The sequence below is a fragment of the Astatotilapia calliptera genome, chromosome 16, assembly GCF_900246225.1.
Source record: "Astatotilapia calliptera chromosome 16, fAstCal1.2, whole genome shotgun sequence".
NCBI classification, from domain to species: Eukaryota; Metazoa; Chordata; class Actinopteri; order Cichliformes; family Cichlidae; genus Astatotilapia; species Astatotilapia calliptera.
Window position 1 is genome coordinate 5,286,424 of NC_039317.1, and position 22,807 is coordinate 5,309,230.

General features: G+C 38.6%; 1 protein-coding gene across 2 annotated transcripts; it reads left to right on the top strand.

Moving 5' to 3' along the window:
• The first annotated feature begins 1,387 nt into the window (after nucleotides 1-1,387).
• Nucleotides 1,388-22,012, top strand: itm2bb (integral membrane protein 2Bb). Of its 2 annotated transcripts, none has more exons than XM_026144523.1 (7): nucleotides 1,388-1,640; nucleotides 17,620-17,778; nucleotides 18,876-18,944; nucleotides 20,020-20,163; nucleotides 20,537-20,647; nucleotides 21,337-21,487; nucleotides 21,738-22,012. In XM_026144523.1, exons 1-7 carry the CDS (start codon nucleotides 1,557-1,559, stop codon nucleotides 21,824-21,826), a joined length of 807 nt encoding a protein of 268 aa, XP_026000308.1. In that variant the 5' UTR covers nucleotides 1,388-1,556; the 3' UTR covers nucleotides 21,827-22,012. The 2 variants fall into 2 exon arrangements, with proteins under 2 accessions (XP_026000308.1, XP_026000309.1); XM_026144524.1 differs by having other exon boundaries at nucleotides 1,389-1,640; nucleotides 17,620-17,751.
• The last annotated feature ends 795 nt before the right edge of the window (nucleotides 22,013-22,807 follow it).

Consider the following 22,807-nt stretch of genomic DNA (forward strand, 5'->3'; position numbering starts at 1 on the left):
TAAATTTTGGATTTTTATGTTGAATGTTATTTCTTTAACACACTACCAGTTTTTAGTCATAATTTAAGTTCGTGTCGTTATGTTAATTTTCTTATTTTCTCTTATGTTATGGCAGGGATATCAAACTCCTTGTGTAAATATAAAGCCAGATTTGATCTTAACTGTCATTTCTGTCATTGCAAAAAAGTTTAACAACACAATACATCTCAGTTTTTCTGCATTACAGAGAAATACTAAAGTTTTTCAGCACAACTATTTGGGCTTAAACCGTAAGAAATAAATGCATAAATTACTTCCACTAATTACGTTAATTGTATAAAATTTACATCCAATGTATTAATACAGAAAAAGTTCCATTAGCTTATGGCACAGATGGTCTTTTACTTATAAAAACAGAACATTTTTGTTAGTTGAAAGAATTTTTGTTTTTGTATTTTTCCTTTAAAGGCCACTGCAAAAATGATGAATTTGAATAACAACAGTAAAAAAGTGTCATTTGTGTTTTCATTCTTTATTTACTTTAGGTGAGTGGTCACGGGGGAGTTTTTTGATCAGTAATAAAACTCATAAAACTTATGAAAATACAGTTTAAAAAGTTGTCCCAGGGGCCAGATTGGAGAGTATTTGGCAACTGATTCTGGTCCCTGGGTATTTGACGCCCCTGCCTTACTTTTACCGTATTAATCAGTGTGTGTGTGTGTGCGTAGCTCGGATTGTCCCCCCCACCCCACTCTTTGGTGTTGATGGGTTGGTTATGCAAATATATCCCAGCAAAGTAATAAACTCTATAAATTATAGTCATAGTAATAAAGTCTTGAGTTTAGTGTATGTAATCCATTACATTTCGGAAGTAAATTATATAATATTTATTGACAGCTCTAGGTACTAGAGCAACAGTCGTGATCTAATCACTTTCATAATATTTGCACAGTTTTAATGTTCTATATTTAAATAAAACATTTTAGTCTATTACTTGCTTTTTTTGTATTATTTATCTATTTTATTATTTAACAGCCATTTATATGTTCTTTTAAGTAGGTATAGTACTAAATATGTTAACTGAGTTTTTCGTTTATTGTGTTCTGCATTGTTTTATTTTGTTGTTTATCTTGCATTCCCATTGCCTGTGCTTCTCGGCCTATTGTAAATCTTTTTGAAATACATGTCGTACATAGAAGAGGCTATAAAATAAAGCATAATAAAAGCAAGTATAATAAGGTATAATAAAGCACGTAGATACAGATGTTTACATAGTTTCACATTGATGTTGCTTGTAAGCTAAGTTTTAAGCTTGGATTGTGCCATTTTGCTTCGTATTTCAGTCAAATGTCGGAACGTCTCAGACTAATCGTCGTGGATATGCTTTTATTTTGAAGGCCGGAAGCGCGGTCACTCTAAGTCTAGCTTTACGTCGCTCTTATCACAACAACAGACTTGGCCGGGGAAGAAGTGCGACTTCTTTTTATTTCGGAGCAAATTCTCTTTGCTGTTGTTTGCTTTTTGTTGTGTTGCTTTTTTCCCACTTTCTGTCGGAGATTGTCACCACTTGTTTCAAGATGGTCAAGGTATCATTTAACACGGCTCTGGCACAGAAAGATGTGAAGAAGGACGCCGAAACTCTTATTCCCGAGGAGGACAAAGTGAGTAGAAAATGGCTAACGGCAAACTAGGTTCTCGGTGGGGGGAAAAGGCGCAGTTAAGCATAAATGCGTAGAGACACAATACTGTTGTTTAACAGGGCTCCTGATATATTTCAGTTTCCCCACTCTTTGAACAGTTTTAAATAATACATTTTAAAATCATACAATATGTTTTTAAAATACTAACGTCAAATAATTCAGAGTTCGGTGGACGTTACTTTCTCAGGTGGCGTTTGTTTTTTTCACCTTTGATACTCTTGACGTTTCCGGTATTTTCTACTTGTTTCCATTTTTTAAAAATCTATTTTATACACTGACTAAATGCCACATAAATATAATATTTACACCTTTTAAGTTGGTCTGGCAATACTCTGAAAACGTTAATGTAAGTTTATGGGCTCTAAAGTGCAGGAACGAGCTTTGCTTGACTTTTCATGTCGTTTTAGAGGTCAGCAAGTATACTAGCTGGTTAAAGCGTGTAGTTTCCAAACCGATCAGTCAATAAACAGAATTTGATTTTGGTGTTTTTGTTTTTTTTAACCCCAAATCACGTGTAGATTTTTACCTGACAAATTTTAAGATGGGTTTTAATCTGGTTTCGTATTACAGGAGTTGTCAGTGTTCTCACCAGTTATTCCTCCTTTTTTTGCAATCAGTTCGCCTCAGACTTCAAGGACGTGAAAATGTGCTGAGGGGGGGAAAAAGAAAAGAAAAAAACACAACAGAAAATGCAGATGTTATGTTATTGCGTCTTGGTGAAAGGTGCCACTCTCACAAAAGAGAAAGCATAATAGGTGGGAACTTCCCCATCACTAAACTCAAAAGTCCATGCAAATTTATTTATATTTAGTCTGCACCTCTCAGCAATTAATGACGGCTTAGGAAGGAAAGGCTTCACAGGAAGGCATAAGAGTCTGTCACTTCGCCAACCTCTGTGGTCTGAAAGGTATGTATGTAGAGTGTCCTAGAAATGTCATTCATAAGTTGGAAAATCCCCCCCCCCCCCCCCCCCAAAAAAATAAAAATAAAAAAATAAAAATGCAAAAACCCAAAGGAGTGCTGTGCAGTATGGTGACACTGCAGTGCATTTCACACAATATTCACTAGAAAAGTGCAACTAAATGACAGTTTTGGAGTTGCAGAGTGGCTGTGACTGCTGTGTGATCTCAACCTGCGAAGGAGCTTGTTCAGCTGCTTTCGAGCTGACTTGTGGAGTTGAATGTGTGGGCTGCTGAGGCGTGTTGCCTCTCAGACGGTAAAGTCTACAAGATCTTCCCGCTGGCCTCCACCCTGTTGTAAAAGGAGCTGTCTGTTGTTTCTGTTTCGTTCTGACTGAGGACGTCTGGGCTCTCTCTGTATGCAGAGAGCGCTGCGATGTCAACCGTGCTACATGTTGGAGTTGCAAACGCAAACAGCTGCTTGTAGTTTCAATGATGTGCAATGAGTGACAAACCACAAAGTGTAATTCTCGATGAGAAGCTGTGAGAATATCTTATCTTGACTCGTGGTGAGAGTTCTGCATTAGCTGGAAACTTTCACACAATCTGCCTGCTTGGTTATTGTGGGATTAGACTGTATGAAGGTGGCATACACCTCCAACCCCCCACCCCCCTGTGTCTTGAGCTTCAGTGTCACAGACTTTTATCTTTTTAATCTTGATAATCAGAGCTTAATGTGCTCCTTCAGGGGGATTGAAGTAGAAAAGAGGCGATTCTGCACTTCGGTTGGGGTTGTGTCTTGGGGGATTTTCTAGCACTTGTGGAGAGAGCAAATGAGGACTTTGTGCCATGTGTCTCGTGCGTGGGGTTCAGTAGCATTTAGTTGAAATGTAATCCTTTGAAGTCCTTTACTGAACCTTTTTTAAAGTAGGGTTGTTGTTTTTTTAGAGTTAGATATCAGCCCCTATCCTCTAATTTGATTTAAATTAACAAAGTCTGGATAGGATAACAAGTGCATTATTGTCCCAAAAGTCTGAAAATTTCTTTGTTACAACCGCCAAAAATTAACTCAACCTGTAAACAAAAGAGTTCAAAAGAGTTCAGAAAACTAAAGTGAAGGCACTAAATAAGTAAAAGTCTAATGCAATAAAATACAATGCAAGTAAAAAAAAAACTTAACATTTAAATAAAATGTCAAAAAGTGGCAAATATATAATAAAGTGTCTGTATAAAGCAATATATCTCAAACTGAGGAAATCAGAACAAAACAGGATAAAGCTGTAGAGGAAGTCCGGTGCTCATGTGGAAGAACAGACATTTCTGATAGTGATTAATGATTGATTTATCATTGGCAAAGTCAACAAGTTCTTCATAAATGAGGACGCTTTACTAAATTTCTAAGACACGATTTAAAATTCTGCACTGTATCAGATCTGTTTTCGAATGTATTAACATGCCCTCAAAACAAAAAAGGAAAAAAAACATTCTACAGTCAAGGAACGAGGTGTGTGTCTTGTTGCTCAACAGGATCCAAAAACTGATAAAAGTGGTTATAAAATATAAACGTTGCAGGCTAAAGCTATTAGTAAGCAGCTGCTTTAACAGACGGTTAGCTGATTTAAATTAATCGCAACTAGAAAAAATCCATTTATCCCAAACCACCAACAGAAGTGGACAGGAGCAGAGATGGAACAGGAAGTTTTATTACCCGCATCCAGCACGCGAAGCCAGTCCTGTCTGTAGCAGTGAGAGAGCACTGGATCATATCTAATCTGATTTAAGTACCCCTGAGTAGCGGTCATAGGTGGATGAATATTAGCTGAATAAGTGAAAGACTATTAAGTCTTTAACAGCTCCTCTGGTTCTCTAATCCCTCATTAAACGTGTTGAACTTTGTTTTGTTTATGTGTAAAAATTGCTGAGAGGAACAGTATGCTAATACAGTACATTAGCCTTAGTTTAGAAAATAGCTTGGAAAAAATCATGATGTGATGTAAATTCAGTTCTGTTTTTAATTTGATTCATTTCTTCTTCAGAAAGTACCGATAAAAATACCATTAAAGTAATGGACTGATAAGCATTATCATTAGAAATACCATTAAAACCATTCACCATACCCATACCTCATTCTGTAGTCAAGGAAATATGTTGGAAAGTGTTTTCTAACATATTTAGAAATCAAAGAATTATTAAAAAAAAAAAAAATCTCCCATGGAGCAGGCTTGAGTTTATCACACCGTCATCTATTTTGCCTTCATGGAAATTTTCCTGCTGCTCTGCTTCCTGAGGGAGGAATCTGCTCTACTGGTCAGACCGCACAGGACCAAACAGGAACTAGCAAATGTTTTATGTTTTTGCCAGTTGTGTTTATGTGTGTTGGGGAGGTTATTTGATTATAAAAATAGTCAATCTGTTGAGGTCTTGGCTCCTGTTTGTTTTCTTTTCCTCGTTTCTTTTCCTCATTGCTCATGTGAACACAGACACTGTTGTAGTTCAGTGAGTTGCAAATCTTGTAAATGTAGCAGCTTGCTGGTTTACTGCCATATGTGCCGATTAGTAAACAACAGATGAGTTATGATACAAAAATAGGAGCTAGGATGCTTTAAAGTGCGGGATGAGCCAAGTCTTGCTGATACAAGGTGGCCTGATGGCAGACACTTGAATGTGCCATGAGTCTTGTGGTCTGACAGGCTGGAGACAGTGAGTTTGTCTGTAAGCCATCCCGTTCTGCCCTCATCAGATGTTTTGGTCATTCCTGCCTCCTGTTATAGCTGTGAATTTTCCTTGGATGTTTGGATTCAGATACAGTTATTAATCATTACTGATTGGGGAGAATGCCACATGATTATTATGTATGGTAGGAGGTCTCACAAGATCAGCCATTTGCTCCTTGTTGGTTGGTAGACTAAACAAAAGAATGTCTGCAGGAGCAAAGAGCGGTCCAGACAACAGCAGACTGTTGAACTGTGGAAGACTTGTTTCACAGGGAATGATAGAGATCCAATAGCTAACCAAAACTTTGATTGCTTGCCACTGGAGGCTGAGTAGGTGAAAGATCGACAGCAATCCAGTTAAAAATCCAGCACCTGCAACTGCTGATGATCACAAACTCAGCTACAGAACATTTTTCCAATTTTACTACTTGTGAATAGATCTTGTTAATTAAAGGCTGTATTTGCATCATCTTGACTCTAGCTGAACTAAGCAGTGAGTGTGTTCTGGCTTATATTGAGTGATGAAGACATACTTTGCCAAAGAAAAAACTTGAATTTTGATAGTTTCTCTTTTTGTTGGGTTCCTCTTTACTCTCTGAGTCACTATCTGTCTGATAAACTCTTGTCTGACTTCCCTTTCATTTTCATTCTTCTTATATTTTAGCTCAGTTATGAGCAGAAAAACAGCATATTGAACTTTTGTAAACTTGAAAATTTATAGTATTCTTTAGATAAATTGAATAACAATTATCAGCATGTTTTATGATGGATACAGCTGTGTTTGCATCAAATACAAATTTCTCTAAGATTGGTTGGAAATGAATTAAAGGTGCTTGATTATGTATCTGCTCTGAGTAAATAGATGTTTTTTAACAAAGTGACTTGGCGTATTACCAGACAGCAAAAAGCCATGTCAATGAAACGCATAGAGGTTCATGTATAACAGGAACAAATTCGCAAGCCTGTTTGGCTCCACAGATACTGCTTGAGCACTTGTGGTGTATTCGGGGACAGCTAAACTAAGCATGAAGATATGCTTAGCCTAAATATTTAGCTTGACCTATTTTCCCTCTATAGTTGTCTCAGTGACTGTCGTTAGTATGAGACACACTCAGGATTATTGGGGATTGTTTAACCTGTTAAGGTCTGATAGAAACATCCTTGCACAGCAGTTGAACTGAAGGCCATGACCGCACCTACAGAGCAGTGTGCTGTTTGTGATGTGGCTTTGCAGCCCTTTATATTGTCTGCCTGATTGTGTTTACAGTCTTTCTTTTATACAGGATGGCTGTGAGCCATGCACAGTCATAGTGCTGGACTTGCACCTTTATACTTTCGGTGTTGTTCCTAGTTGCTATATAAGAGACAGCTGCTGTGTAGCCACCATACACTGCATTTGGTATAGAACGATGTCAGTGTGTGTGTTTTATAGCAACCTTGCAAATAATTTACAGGTGACCGTAAACACATTAGGAAACTCAGCAAGTATTAATACCAGCTGTAGCACCCTGTGTCCAAAACCAGAACTTTGTTCATGTCCAGTGAAAAACCTCTCATACAGTCAATTTATCCTATTATTTAATGCACAGAAAATAATCTATCATAATATTTCTGAGTCTGAGCTGGTAAATTCAGCTTTAGCCAACAGATTGGTTCCCCCCCCCCCCATATTAAAACGTTTGAAACAGTTATTTGACTTACAAGTCGGCAGAATAATTATTGCAAATTTAGTAAAATCTTTATGCTTTTTGTCCACTTATTGTTTATTTCAAGTGTTAATAAATATACTATTATGTCTGCTTTACAAAATTGCCGCTTTGTGCAAATTTAGAGCGTTCTTCAGTTAGATATTTTCTCTTTAAAAATTTTCTATTTAATAAATTATCAGTTTTATTGACCAAGTGCTTCAACAGCACACTACAGGATTTTCATCACATTAAGATATTGTCATTGAGACAGTGCAGTTTTGCGTTTGTAAGGCACATTTACACAACAAACACATTATTAGTACTTAATGTTAAGATGAGAAAAACAAGGCCAATATATGATAATTTGGTTTTAAATGACGAAAACTGCTTAGATGGTAAGGCAAATAACTTCCAGCTACCTCAGCTTAACTTTGGATGGAGGAGCACCTGTGCTTACCTCACAGTTGGTGAGCGGCAGTGTTTGAATCAGGCTGTGGTGCTACAGCAGTTGCGGGTGGTGCTTATTAAAGATCAGCTTTCACATCTCTGTCCTCAAATCAACTGCAGCCGTGTCAAGCTGAGTGTAGAACATCACAGGAGGAAACCACTGCGCTGAAAATTTCCCTCTCAGAAGAGTCTAGTGTTTAATTTCATGCTTAAATATAAACGTTGAGTTCTCCTGACTTGATGGGCTTTTTTTTTTTTTTTTTACTTTCAATTATATGTTGAGAAAAAGTTTGCACGACTTAAATTATATATTTTTTAAATAAGTAAAACACAGCCAGCTACCAAGAGACTTTTTTTGTAGTGATGAGAAACCACTTTTGTCTTCAAGTCAGGTTAAATTTAAATGAATACATTTTTAAAAAGTAACAATCAAGACAAAGCAGCCAAACCACTCCCCCATTTATTTATAAATGAGCAAGTTCCTGGGACCAACGTCGTGCAACCTCTGTGTACTGACTGTGCTACAAAATGGCTTCTGCAGCTGCGTTTGATAATAAGTTTGATTTGTCAAATAGAAGAAATGAGTCTTCAAACTATGCATATTGCAAAAGTGTCAAAACCATCTCAGTGTGCGTCTTCATCCTCTCATTCTGTGATGAGTGAAATAGATGATAAGGTTGAACTTTGGCCTGTGCGTGTCAGCTAATAAAGTGTCTAAGCTGAAGTACAGATAAGAGAAGTATACAGCGGTCCCTCGTTTATCGCGGTAGTTACGTTCCAAAAACAACCTGCAATAGGTGAAATCTGCAAAATGTTTTAAGATTGTAAAACAACTCACTATAAGCTTTATACACTTTTCTCAGACACACATGAACATTTTCACACTTCTCTCTCTTGTTTAAACACTCTCAAAGTTCAAACCTTCGTAGAAAAAAAGTCCAGTATTATAGAATGAAACCAAAGGAACCCGCAGGTGCCTTTGGGGGTCCAAAACGTTTCGTTGACATTGTTGTGTTTGTTTGGGAGAAAACTTACAAACATACAGTGCAGCACTTCAGAGTCACACTGCTAGCGATTGAAGATTTATGTAAATTTGACCAGCTGAACACATACTGTACTGTACAGGAGACGCAGCATGAGATTGATTGACAATGGTCTACAGCCAATCAGGACGCAGAACACAATGCACTGTTAAAAAAAAAAAAAACAGCATGCAAAATTGCGAAACAGCGAGGCCGCAAAAAGTGAACCGCGTTATAGCGAGGGACCACTGTATTCCGAAGATTATGAAACTAGACTCCTTTTCCCGTATATAGTCTTTTTGAACATCAACGAAACTAGACAGTATTAGAAAATAAAGAGTGCTAAGTTTTTTTTTTTTTAATCTCTAGTTGTAGCATTTCATTTGTGAACATTTTCTACTGTACTTTAAACAAAGTTCTGGTACTTTGTAAAAATATACACTGCTGTCACCAGCTGTCTCAGGCTATGTCCATACGTACACGGGTATTTTTGAAAACGCAGATTTTTCTATGCATTTGGCCCTTTCGGCCAACACACAAACTGCGTTTTGGGTCATTGAAAACGCAGATTTTTAAAAACTCCTGCCAAGGTAGAGATTTTCAAAAAACGTTGTTTTCGCGTTTATGCGTGGACGAGGAAAATTGAGATTTAGTCATGCAACGTCAAAGTTGTGCGCCTTTTTTGGCGTCACGATGTGCGCCACGTTTTTGTTTACATGAGATGAATTTCTACAACAGCAGATAGAGACAAAATACTGTTGCTGTTAATCTTACTATCTGCAGTTTTTACACGCTTGCGTATACACACGCAGATACTGTTCATCCATTTAGAAAGACGGAGTTGTCAGAGTGAACTTCGGACGGGGCTTCTACATTCAGCACAGACGCTCTCGCAACCCAAATCCCGACGCCAACGTCATCGTCGATTTTGAATAAAATAATGTTTTTTAAATTAAATGTTTATTTATGTATGTTGTGTGCATTTTGTCCATTTCTAAGTTGTGAGTCAACACCAGCCAAAATACTGTTTTTAGTCATTAACATTTGAAATGATGAAGGCACTTTAAAAGTAACACAAAATTAGCAGTCTTCCCAGAAAAACCAAAAACTTTTCAGAAGTGCTTAAAGTTAAAATCCTGTTTACTCTTTTCCTTCCAGGTTCCTAGACTTCTGATTGGCCAACATACAACATAAACGGTTAGGATTTGGCATGTTCTTGACACCGTTTGACTTCGTTTTTGGCTTTTACATGTGGATGGGATTTTTTTTTTTTTTAAATCTCTGTTTTCAAAAATACGTGTGGACGTGGAGTTTAATAAACTCAGCCCTCTGCTCCTTGCTTCCTAAAATATAACACGACATTGGAGTAAATTCTCGACCATCTCACACTTCTGTTTAATCAGTTTTCTTTGTAACATTTATTCAGCTGTGTGAAAACTATAACTTTAATATCAGCCGCACCGATTTACTCAGGAACAAATAAAACAGTAGCGAAAGACTGCGCAGGGTATGAAAACGGCATAGCACTTTTGCAAATATGTGATGTCTTGATAAATCGAGCAGATATCACCCGATATATTGGGTGATATCTTGAAAATTTTGTGACCCAGAAAGAGTAATATTAAAACTAAGTAGCTGCCGCTTTATTGTTGGAACCTGGAATTGGCTGGGCCACGCTATGAATTGTGGGATACGTTGGGCCACGAAGAATACCTCCAGCCCATCCTTCAAGTCCAGGGAAATGAAGGACACATTTGTCGGCCGCATTTGGAGGAGCCTTTTAATTGCAACAGAATTTCCCTCGGGATAAATAAAGTTCTTCTTATCTTATGAATTCAGTCTTTAAATGTTTGAGCAGTTGTATCTGCCGAGCCTCACAGTTTGGGTGTCATATACTTTGAGTGTATGTGGTTTTATAGAGGCTGAGCTGGAGCAGTTACATGCTTACACCTGCTGTTTATGCAGATGCTCAAAGGAACCTGTGGTTGTATCTTGTTGACGTTGTGGGCATTTTGAAGCAAAACTTTATTGCAGTATTTAGGTTAAGAGCTTCATGTACATACTTGCTGTGCTTTGATTCCTAATTTCAGCATGAAACCTGGTGAACCTCCCTGCCCTGTCTGACGACAGTATAATCAGCTATGGAAGTAATCATTATCATTAGTAGTCTGTTGAGATTTAAAAGGTCTCCTTTTTACGTAATATTGATTTTCTTTTCCGTCTATCACGTCTTTCAGCAAACAATCGAATGAAAATAATGTTTTCTCTCAGTTTTGAGAAGGAGCTATTCCACATGTGCCAGTAAAAATTTTTCTTCCACCTTCACATTCATCAGTAAACCTAATTACAGATTTGGATTACAGACCTAACCTTTCCTCAGTTGCTCTCTGCTTGTTTGTTCTCTGGTTGGTGTCTCAGACACGTGGGCTGCTTGAAAAGGATTACAGTGTAATCAGTCAGATGGAGACTCAGCCAGAGAGCTTTAGCTGCCTCCCACAGGACGCTGCCGACCACTGAAACTCAAGAAGAGGGAGGATTAACTAAGCAGGCACATATATATGACAGCAGCTATGAAGCCCATGCACATTTACATAGTGCACACTATCTGAATGGTGTGCACAGCCACTGCTTAACGTAGTGAAAAAGTGTAGGGTTGCGTCCCACCATGATGCTATTAGTATTATATCTGTGACACATATCTAAGTCCTAATGTATGTTTACATACTTATAAATACACTGTGTGGTGGAGGATCAACATTTAACCACCTGTAATACACTTCAGCCAATGGTAATACACTTCATGAACCCCTAATAGGATTTCAGCTCTTCCCTTAAATGCTTCTGTAAGTACACCAAGAGCTACTTTTAAATCTATTTCCATTAGAAAATCCACACTCTTTTAATTTCTTTACGTTGGACATGAGTGCTCTTATTCTGCAGTGGGTTTTGTTGTTGTTTTTTCCTTTAAGCCAGTGTGACACACTTGCTGACTTTGGCTTTTTAAACACAAAGATTTGCTGCTTTCTTTTATATTCCTTACACTCTTTCTACTCTTTCTTCTTTCGACCTAACGTTACCCAGTTACTGCCTTCACAGACACGCTATGTAGCTCAGAGGTGAAGATAAAGTTTCATGTGTAGACTGAAATAAAACCCGCCTTGGACAGTGATACTCACCTGTATCCACAGAGATGGAAACACAAGCCGTCCTCAGGTAGACTGATGCTTATGGACAGCATTATCCGCTTAAGACATTTACTGAAAGACTGAATCGTGCTTAGGATCACAGGGAGTTCTAAATAGTACTTTATTTGCATATTGATTATTGACAAGGAAAATGCCACAATACAGAACATGAAACATATTTGTTGAGGTGAACTGAAAAAGTGTTAAAGCTTTCAGTATGCCTGCAAAAGACAAAGAACTGCATTAATAGGTAACCAAAGCCTGACAGAAATGGAATATATGCATAACTAAAATATTCCTGAAATAGTAGTAATAGTAATGAATTGAACATAAACACACACACGGCTGCCAGTGGTTTACATTTAATCATGAAGTTGCTTTCAAAGCAAAAGTACTTTTGCTTTTCAGTGAATTCTAGCTTCTCAAATGAGCTTTTCCTCCTCATCTTTATACTGTCATACATTTAATATCTTTATGCTAAGCATAAATATCAACATTGATCCCCTAGTTTAATTTACTTCATGTCTTATGTTACATTAAGGTGTAAAAGGCAAAAAGAACTTCTCAGATTTATTTCTGGAGACTTGATCGTCTTTTACTTTCAACAACTAAGCAACACTGTAAAGCTTTTCTGTAGGATTTCCACTACTTGTTGACCACTGAGCACAAACATCATTTATTTTTCCTGGCTGTCAACTTTAATTCTGGAAAATTAACTGGGTTTGTTTATTTTGTTGTTGTTGGTTGTTTTTTTTGTTTTTTTTTTGTGTGTGTGTGTGTGGGGGGGGGGCAGGGTTTGTGGCCACAATGACTCTAAAGATCTTCACACACAGATTAATAGCTCTAACCATGTGAATCCACAAACATAATTAACTGGAAAATGTTTGTTTGTTGTGGTGGGTTTAGTGTGGTCAGCCCGTAGGTTCATCTCAAAGACACACAAACACCGTCATTGATCCCTGTGGTGTTGTGAATGAAGCCCAGAGGACACTTCAGCACAGTGTAAACCAGCAGCCTTCATCCTCACAGCAGCAGCTCAAACCTGGGATTTCTGTGGCCACCAGTGTTGGGTTTGTTCCTCAAAAAGAGTGCCCTATTGTGTAGTGTATTACACAATTCTCATTACTTTTCTCAAAAGTAAGGCTGTATGTTCATTAATTACTTACCAGAGAAAGTAACTTATTGCACTACTGTTGCATTGCTTTTGCATTACTCTATAAATGACTTTGTACACAATTAACAATATAAACCACACTGCAACACAAATCCCTGTCCTAATGAGGACACACAATCTTTCTTTTAGTGTTTGCACGAGAACACAAAAATGGTAACACAAAGGACAGTCGAAATCCAGCCCAAAGAGATTTCAAAGCGATTGCGAGTTATATTACTGTAGAAACATGTGCAGGTACTGAAATGTAATCTGATTACATTAACCTCACACTTTGGAATGTGCTACACCCATCACTGGTGACCACCAACCACAACAAAAAGCTTACACAATAAGTCGTTCCTGGCTTAAGAACAAAAGAGGACGTGTCATTTAACCAGACAGCACTGAGAAACAAAAATATCATTGTGTATAAAAAGATGTTTGTGTTGAGAGTTGGGCCAGCTCAGATATGTTTCAGTTTCATATACTTCATAAACATTTTTAAATGTAATGATACAATTAATAATCTGTAGGCCCTCAAATAATGATGAAATGATACAAATTTTGAGTGTTGAGTGTAGAGTTTTTGACTGTACATATTGTTCTCATGACGTCGGCATGCTTTCCCGTGTTGACATAGGAGTGGTATAATGAGGGTGCGTGTGTTGGAATTATGAAACGTTGGTCTGAAGGCCTGTTGGGTCTTGTTGTTGGTGAGACTTTAAGAGATGGTTGTAAAACTGGAAAAAGACATAGCAGTGCTCCACAGCAGAGGTCCTGATACAAACTTTGTCTTGAAATTTGAAAACGTTTTTACTTGGTGAACTTGCTACTGATGCTTCCTCGTCATGCTTGATGGTCTGTGCATTAAATTGTTGTTGGAGAGTAGCGAGCAGTTTTCAGATTGTATGTTACCACATGCAGTTCATCCTTCATTAAAGACATGAACCAACCATAGACGGTCAGCTGCAGTTCAGCCGCAGACCAGGTCTGACATATATGTTATTAGTAACATGCATTTCACCATTTCAGGGAGAAAGTCGTCATCAGTCCTTATTTAACCTCACCCTTAGTAAACTTATTGCAGCTTTGCCACTGGAGCCAATATTCACACCCTTTTTGGACAGCACTACTCTACACTTTCCTGCTTTAGTTTCCTTCCTTCTGCTCTGTTCAATTGTGGAGAGCTGTGAGTACCTGTGAATGAGCTTTTTGCTTGGGTTAAGTCTCTTTCGTGATATTGAATCAGGATCCTTAAAGTAAATGTTTTTTAATTAAAGTGCAATACATGCGTCCTTCCTTGAAGGTCTCAGAACTCTTTTGTTCTGTTTGCTATAGAGACTTCTGCTTTTTATGTTTTGCTAACTTTTTTTTCCCCTTCCCTTAAAACCAAAAAGACATGTCGGTGATTGGAGCAAACCCCTTATTTAGCAGAGGTGACCCCAGCTATACAGCTGATGGAGAAAAGCCTGAGGAAATGTTCCCAATTTGGTGTCTTTCTGCCAGGCAGTGGTGGTATTAAACTGACTGCATCTGACACTAACATGTTGCTGATCTGTCAGCCAGTGTGTACTTTTTAAACGGTCTCACCCCCCACTTCCTCTTATTTGTCCGCATATTTGGTTTCATGCTAACGTCTGCTTTTTGGTTCCTTTTTTTAATCGCTACCGGTATTTCTGTTCATTCCAGGAAAAATGTTACATTCTAAGAGTCCTCTCCTGCTTTCTGTACTTTGACTTGTAGATCTGAAAGGGCTGACTATCTATTTCTCAGCAGCCACCCTGCTGCTGCTTTAAAAAAACAGAAAAGGCTCTTAACACTCTTCTTCTCTACCCGATATGCTGAAATGCATGGTAATGCTTCACTGACCAATCAAAAATGTAAAAACAAGCTTTAAACTGGAAGTCAGCTGTTCTCAAAGCAGATAATTCATGCTGACAAGTCTTGTTTTGTGATGACACAGTATATCTGCAGGCCACAAAAGATGAGGATGTCCTAAAAAAAATTTTATCCAGTGTATAAATGTGTTAAGTTCAAGTACTAAAACATGAAAAAACAACTTTAACATTTTAGTGATTAGCGATCGTGGCTCAAGAGTTGGGAGGTCGCCTTGTAATCGGAAGGTTGCCGGTTCGAGCCCCGGCTTGGACAGTCTCAGTCGTTGTGTCCCTGGGCAAGACACTTCACCCGTTGCCTACTGGTGGTGGTCAGAGGGCCCGGTGGCGCCAGTGTCCAGCAGCCTCGCCTCGGTCAGTGCGCCCCAGGGTGGCTGTGGCTACGATGTAGCTGCCATCACCAGTGTGTGAATGTGTGTGTGAATGGGTGGATGACAGGTTGTGTAAAGCGCTTTGGGGTCCTTAGGGACTAGTAAAGCGCTATACAAATACAGGCCATTTACCATTAACTACGATCAGTGTGACAAAAGACTGTGTTTGTTCATTTTATAAAATTTACACATGTAGTCTTGACCTTGGTCTAACCAGGATGATTTAATAACCATAATATCCCCTGGGTTTGATTATATAATAATAATAAGCATTTTCCTGTCAACCCTTGTGTTATTGTATACAGCACACTGTTGAACTGAACCAGTTCTAGACCAATAAGGATTTAGGAAATTAGCAAACACACTCTGTCTGGAAATGCATGCTAAATATTAGCCTTTTTTGATCATTTAATTGTTGCATGGGTGTACATGCGTGGTTTACATATGAACATAGGAGACTTGGATGTTCTGCTTTAGTTAAGACAGAAGGATGGGCCTTTTACATAGTGCAGCACTGTGAGCAATTTGTCTTTACGTTAAAATGTTTGGTCAACCAGGTTAATTATGAAAGCAAGCATAAAGCATAATTATGTAATATCAGTGCCCCCCACCCCCAAAACTGCCACAAAAAAAGATTATGAAATGTTTTCGTCTGTGTTTCTGTAACGGAAACCGCACAATTTATTTTCAGACTTAACAGGAAATTTAAAAAAAGAAAATGGTATTCACAGGAAAGCAACAGATCAGCTGTACTTCAGACGTGTTCCCAAATGTGTTGGAGGTTTTTATCCTAAAAGAACGTGCCCGGCTGGAGTACACAGTGTAGGTTTTGTTTGCAGCTAAAACCCCTGTTCTTTTCATAGCTGTTGAATTACTTGCCCATAATCCCATAATCTTCATTTCTCCTCTCGGCTCACGTTAGAATCTCAGCTTCCTTTGTTACGTTGTTCAGAGAAAGTAACTTTTATGGCATAAACAGAAATCGCTATTAAAACAAAAATGCCAGCTGGACTTGCATGCAATATCATGTAGTAATGTTGCCACGCTTGCAGCTTGGTGAGCCTCTTCTGGCAGAGCGTGACTTTCAGCTGATGCAAATATAACAACTTCTCATCCTCACAAAGGCAGTATTATTGTGTTGGTGGTAAAGCTGCCCCTTGAAGTGTCCCGGCATTTATTGCTACTCAGCAAACGAACGCGTGCAAGGTTCTCCACAAATGTGGATTGTGTTTTCTTCCTTTTAAAACATTTGGACTTCAATAAAAGGGGGCTCTAAATGCCACTGTACAATAGCTGCTCAGGAGCAAACAAGAGAACTGGTTGGAAACTGGTAAATAAAAGAAAGCGGAGGGGAAAAAATCAACATTTGCTGCCTTAAAGCTACCAGGACAGCTTCAGTGCTTCTTGTTATCGGTTCTTCCAGCCTTTGCAACGCGATTCAAATCTAATAAAAGAACATAGCATGAAGAGATCATTCCAGTGACACGAGAAACCAGAACAAGAAAACATGCTTCCTCACCTTGCCCAGATTTTTTTTTTTTTTTTTTTTTTTACTGCCCACTGGTCAGAGAGAGAAGAAGAAAATGCAAATCAAGTAGAAGTTTCTACCTGATTGAAACTCCTTTTAGTCACTATTCAACAAACAGAAAATGTAAATCGGATCTTATTGTAGTTTCCTCTTTCCTGAAGATTCCAGTGAAGTAATAACAGAACGAGTTGAGAGCCACACTTTCATCTCTGTTTTCGTTTCTTTTCACATTTTTAGGTATTTTTTCACTCTCTCTGTTTGTTTCCCCCCTCTGTGATTCGCATCATGATGAGTCACCCTGATGCTGTGTTAATCTGAAAAGAGATGTTGAGCCTGCTTCATCTGATCTCAAGAAAGCCTTTGTTTTCTTACACACACACACACACACACACACACTTTCCTCATCTCACACCCTGGCCTCTGGATTAATAGTTGACGTAGTTCAAGATATTTTCCCGGCTGAATAGCTGGTGAAAGTTGGGACGGGTTCTGATTTTTATTTGAGTCTAAGTGCATTTGAATTTATTTTAAAAAACAAAACAACAAAATGTGCACAGTATTCAACCCATACTGCTGATTTTTGCTTTCAATTAATGTAATGTGGAGTGCTATTAAGTACATTTATATAACCGCAGTACTTGGTGCGTGCACTGTCCTACATGAACTTAGACTTTACCTGAGTAGGTCCAGCATGGTAAACTTTTCATATGTGGTACTCAGCATTTTTGTTCCCTGCGTTTATCCTTAAGAAAGTGCTTCTCCCCAGACCAGCTGCAGTTTCATCAGTGTATTTGTTTTCTGGGAGGAGGCCCTGCCTTGAAGGCTAGGGTGGTTTTGAATGCTTAATGCTTAAAAACTCAGGAAAATGCATTTGTGAGGGTTTGAAATAATAGGTATGTGTTGAAAATCATCACAAGTATTTAACGATAATAACCAGATGCGTACTGATCCTTGGGGGATTCTCTCAGATCCCTGAATGTATAATTGGAGGCAGTTAAACTTAATCGTATCTAATCAGTAGTTTGCCCTCTCCTGCAGGACGCTGAGGCTGCGGTGCTGGTGCGTCACCAGTCTCGTGCCTGGTGCTGGTGCATGTGCCTCGGTCTGGCCCTCATGCTGTCTGGAGTGGTGGTCGGAGGTGCCTACCTGTATCGCTACTATGTCATGGAGGTGAGTAGCGAGCCTGAGGACAATTTGGTAAGTATCTCATACAGCGCATGGAGCAAATGGTGCGTTGTTAAATATGAAAGCAGACAGGTAGAAATGCAGTTAACAACATTACAACAGAATGTCACAGATGGCGGTGGCTCAGGAAGAGTTGATCATCTATGATTAAAAACTAATGGCCAATGGTGACACCACTTTATCAACTTCATAATGGAATATATAAGTTTCCACATTTTCTGTTTAAAACAGTGACAGTGATGAACATAAACATGCATATGTATGTTACTGCAAAATTGCATATAATTTAGGATGTTATTGTCCTTCCATGAACAAAACCACCCTTATTTAAAGCGCCGTGCTCAGCTGTACTCCTGCAGCTCACACTGACAGTGAAGAGCAAAGTACATGGTACAAATTTATATGTACTTTTAAACACATTTCAGCTCCACTTTCTGAAGAAAACACATTCAAATTTAATTTCTGTTCATGACATGGGTAAGAAAAGGCATGAAACTTGGATCAGAAATTGCAAAAGTAAATGTGAACTGACACAGCGCGACAGGTCAGAGCATGTACGCCACTGCCAGCTGTTCTTGTCACGTTAAGCTCCGCCTACAGCACAGTGGCAGTTCTAGACACAAACTAGACCAAGCTGTTTTGAGTTTATCAACTTGAGCTCATCTTTTGTAGCTGAAGACTGAATAAACCCGTCGCTGATCTGAACAGGCTTCCTGTTTACTATTCTGTAAATGGCTGTGATGTGGCTGAATGTCCTCTTCTATTTTTATTAATCCAAATTCTCTCTAAATTTAAAGAGAATCAAATTGTCTCCATGTCTGTCACATTACATTCCTTAAGGAAATGCGAACATGCGCTGTTTCTAAATTCAGAAAAACTTTGTGTCTACAGAAGTATCTGTTTTTATGCATTTCTCCAGAGAGAACTAAACTTTTAACGTCAAAAACTGATGTTATTAGTTATAACAAAATGCTGTGAAGCAGACGAAACTGAAGGACTCACTGGGAATAAGACTTCCTCAAATTTGAGATGTATGTTCTGTTACGCTTTATTTGTCAAAAATGTCACATCTCTGTCTCCTTTTTTCTTTTTCTTTTTTTTAACCACAGGAGGGCCAAGTATTTTTTTGTGGCGTCAAATACCGCGAAGAAGACTTCATGATCCAGGAGGAGGATGAGGTATGGCAAAACTCTGGATATAGTATCTTTTCCTTATCAGAGGCCTGTGTTATGAAGCAGGATTTGGGAGCTCAGCGAGGTGCTTCAGGGTTAACCCTCGGCTATCAGGGTTACAACAGGGGTTGATTTGTTAGTGGACTACATCAGTATGGTGGCCATTCAAGATGGAAACCTGATTTGCTCTGGAGCATGATATGTCAAGGTTGGAGACCAGCGGGTACGAAATCACTACCCACTGACCCACTGATCAGTTCTCTGGAGAGTATTTTGCTCATTTATTTTAAAAAAACAAACAAACAACTTCTTGACCCCAGAGTGATAACAGAAGGGCCAGCTGGTTTTAGAGACAGAAAAAAGCTTTTGGTTTTCTCTGCATACCCATCAGGTATCACATTTTTAGGAAAATTGGGTTTTTTTGCTGCAGGCATCTTCAAATCGAAATCATTGCTCTGTAAACCTGAGCCTAAGCCTCGTACTTGGCGATCTTAAATAAGATTGTGAAGAATTATGTCATCATTTCTAGCACATTCCTTATTCCTCGCTCTTTCATGTGTGAACGGGTTTGTGGTTAGATTGTGAAACTCTGGGTTATGTATCGAGTTGAAAATCCCCAAGCGTTATTTGGTTGGTCTAATTGAAGATGCGAGGGTAGGTGAAGCCAGATAAGGACGAGATACCATGAGTATGATGAACTCCCTTGCAACACAGGCCTGTGTTTATATGTTTGTGTTCAGTAGATGTGACACTGGTTCAGTGTGTCTATTGTTTTCATTTAATCATTACCGATTGAGTTACTGATTAATGTCCTGAGTTGGTGACTAACTGACCTCTGCTTGCAGGGCTCTTTTAGGAAAGTGAGCCTAGTCAGTTTCGCATCACTGCCATAAATCAGTGTATGAGCTGACAGGCCTCCAAGCTTTGCTCCATGTGGTTTTATTTCTGTACCAAAAGTATTTTTTAAGAAAATATGACTTGATCCAAAAACAATTCTGAATTATGTTTAGGTAGAAGGAAAGCGTTTCACTGAGTAACCAGTGACTGTAACTTATTAAAAATGTTACGCACTGGTTCATAGGTGGAGGTGGAGCTGCCAAACCACATGCGTCAGATGTCAGAGACGATCCGGGTGTTGGAGACAGAGCAGGTGGAGCTAATCAGTGTGCCAGTGCCCGAGTTTGAAGATGGAGACCCAGCTGACATCGTCCACGACTTCAGCCGGGTATGTACTTGAAAAGATGGAAATAGTGATGTTGACGCAAAGCTACGGTTGCACATTTAGAGGGATTCAAAGTAGACCAAACATCACCTGGAATAACATTCTGACAGCTTTAGAATTTTAGGAAGAACATGTGAGTTGTGAGTGATGCAGTGTCTGCTAACCAGCCAGTAGGAATTCAGCCTGAGATGATTTACCCATCTCCCAGCATAGGCACCTTTATGGGAAACTGTATGCAGATATATTTAGCTATTTAACATTTAGATTTTAAAGATAACCAACTCAGCTTTCTATTCCGTTACTAGGTAAAGAAGAAAAAAAAAAAAGCAAATACCAGTTACTTTTCTGTTTTCTAACTGTATTCCTTCTTTCTCAGAGGCTGACTGCTTACCTGGATCTGTTTCTGGACAAGTGCTATGTCATCCCACTCAACACCTCCATTGTCATGCCTCCCAAAGACTTTTTGGACCTTCTCATCAATATCAAGGTAACTGTGCAGGGTTCAGACCTATTTGTGTTCCTGTGCTGGCTTAAGCCTGGATTATATTTCCATAAATCTGCTGAGGTCCAAGTAACAGTTTCATCATCAGACAGTGAATTTGAGGGTCTGTGTGGATGTCTACATGTTTGCCTTTTTTTTTTTTTTTTTTTTCTTTTAACCTGCAGGCTTGTCCCCACAGAATTTACATTACAATGCACCAACTACCCATGAGAAAGAATTTTAACAGGAATGGCTTCTCGGTCATCAGGTCTCCTTCTGTCCGTTCCTTCATCCACTATGGAGTATAATCTAGGTTTTAGATGACATGATTTATAGCTGTCCTACATGCTCAAATTTACCATTCCATACTTTCCCAGACATGTTAAGGAAACTAGTTCCTAACTGATGCTCGGGGAAGATGCTTTAACGTCTTCCTCGTGTAAAACACTTCAAACTGTTCCAAACAGCTGGGACCAAAATAAATGAATTGAAACCACCAAGCTGCCTGCTTTAAATTGATATTTGCCATGGATCTATTAATACAGGTTCCAGTATTAATGACGATTAAGCAGAATCTGGCACTCCTCAAAGAAAAGAGATGTCCAAAAATTGAAATACAGACCCAAAAAGCGCAAGCTCTTACATATTTGCACCATGCTTTAAATAATTTGCATTTGGTTCCTCCCTTTGCCCAGGCTGGCACCTACTTGCCTCAGTCTTACCTGGTCCGTGAGGAGATGATGGTGACCGAGCGCCTGGAGCACGTCGACCAGCTCGGCTATTTCATCAACAACCTCTGCAAAGGCAAAGACACCTACAAACTGCAGCGCAGAGACAGGATTCTGGGTAAGCATGTCAGGCTTTCATTTAGGTTTAAACATACAGAGATATAAGACTACAGATGCCAAACAGGAAAGGCAAAGACAAAATGCACTGCCATACAAATGTTTAGCAAGCATTAAGAGAGATTGTAAATCATTGCAACCTTTAATCTGTGTATTTGAATGTTTGGAAGTTCTGTGTACTCTTTCAGCAACATGAGACACGAAATGCAGCCATACAAGTTTATATAAGAGATTCTCTGATCACCTCACAGGTATGCAGAAGCGCGAGGCTCTGAACTGCCACAAGATTCGTCACTTTGGGAGTCAGTTTGTGGTGGAAACCCTGATCTGTGAGCCTTAAGACGCCTCGTCGCCTCACGACGTGCTCTTAAAGTCACTGGCGTGCAGTGAGATTGTGTTTTTAATCCGCACCTGTCTATTGTTTCCTGTTCTTTACTTCAGGTAGTTTGAGTGAGTGAGCGTGGTGAAATGTGATGCTGTTGGGTGAATATTCAGTGATCCTAAAATTTAAAAAAAAAAAAAAAAAGTGAAGCATTGCGTTTTTTGTTTTATTTTCCAATTTCTATACAGAAATTATTTTCAGAGATAAATTAGCTTACAGCCAGCTGAGTATACAAAAGTAAATTATTTTAATCAAATTAACTGCAAACATAGTATCAAGCTCTTCATTAATAGACGTGGGTAAATATGAGATTTCCTTGCTTTCAGTTCACATATAACATTTTAAGACAGGGCGACTTTTATACCACTCAGTCCACAAAGACTTTTTTTGTATTTTGTCTGCTGTAGCTGTTAATACACTGCACTTGTTTTCTTAACTGGAAAATGATCTTAAAATAAGAGTGTAAATGCGCGCTTCTGCTGCTGAGCTTTAAAGTGTGTGAAATCTGACCGAAGAACACAATATTTTCATTCAGATGAAAGACAGCTCAGAGAAATAAAAACACGCTTATATTAAAATCTTTTTCACAGGGGTTGTCTGTCTTTTTATGAATGTGTAATTTTTTTTTTTTTTGGATAACTCTTCTTGTACCAATTTGTGTATATGATCTATAAACATAAGCAGACATACAGAATAAAGAAAATGGTAGAAACTATAAATGGTGTGTTGTGTGTTTCTGTGCCAGAAGCTTCAGAAAAATCCTATAAACTTTTAATTGGTGTATATACACTAATAATTATTTTGACTGTATTTCTGTTATTGAGCAAAGGATCAGACTACTTGAAACCAGCAGTACATGTTTATTTTAGTGTGCCTAGGGCTGCCGCGATTAGTCGACTAGTCACGATTATGTCGACTTTTAAAATCGTGGACGACTAA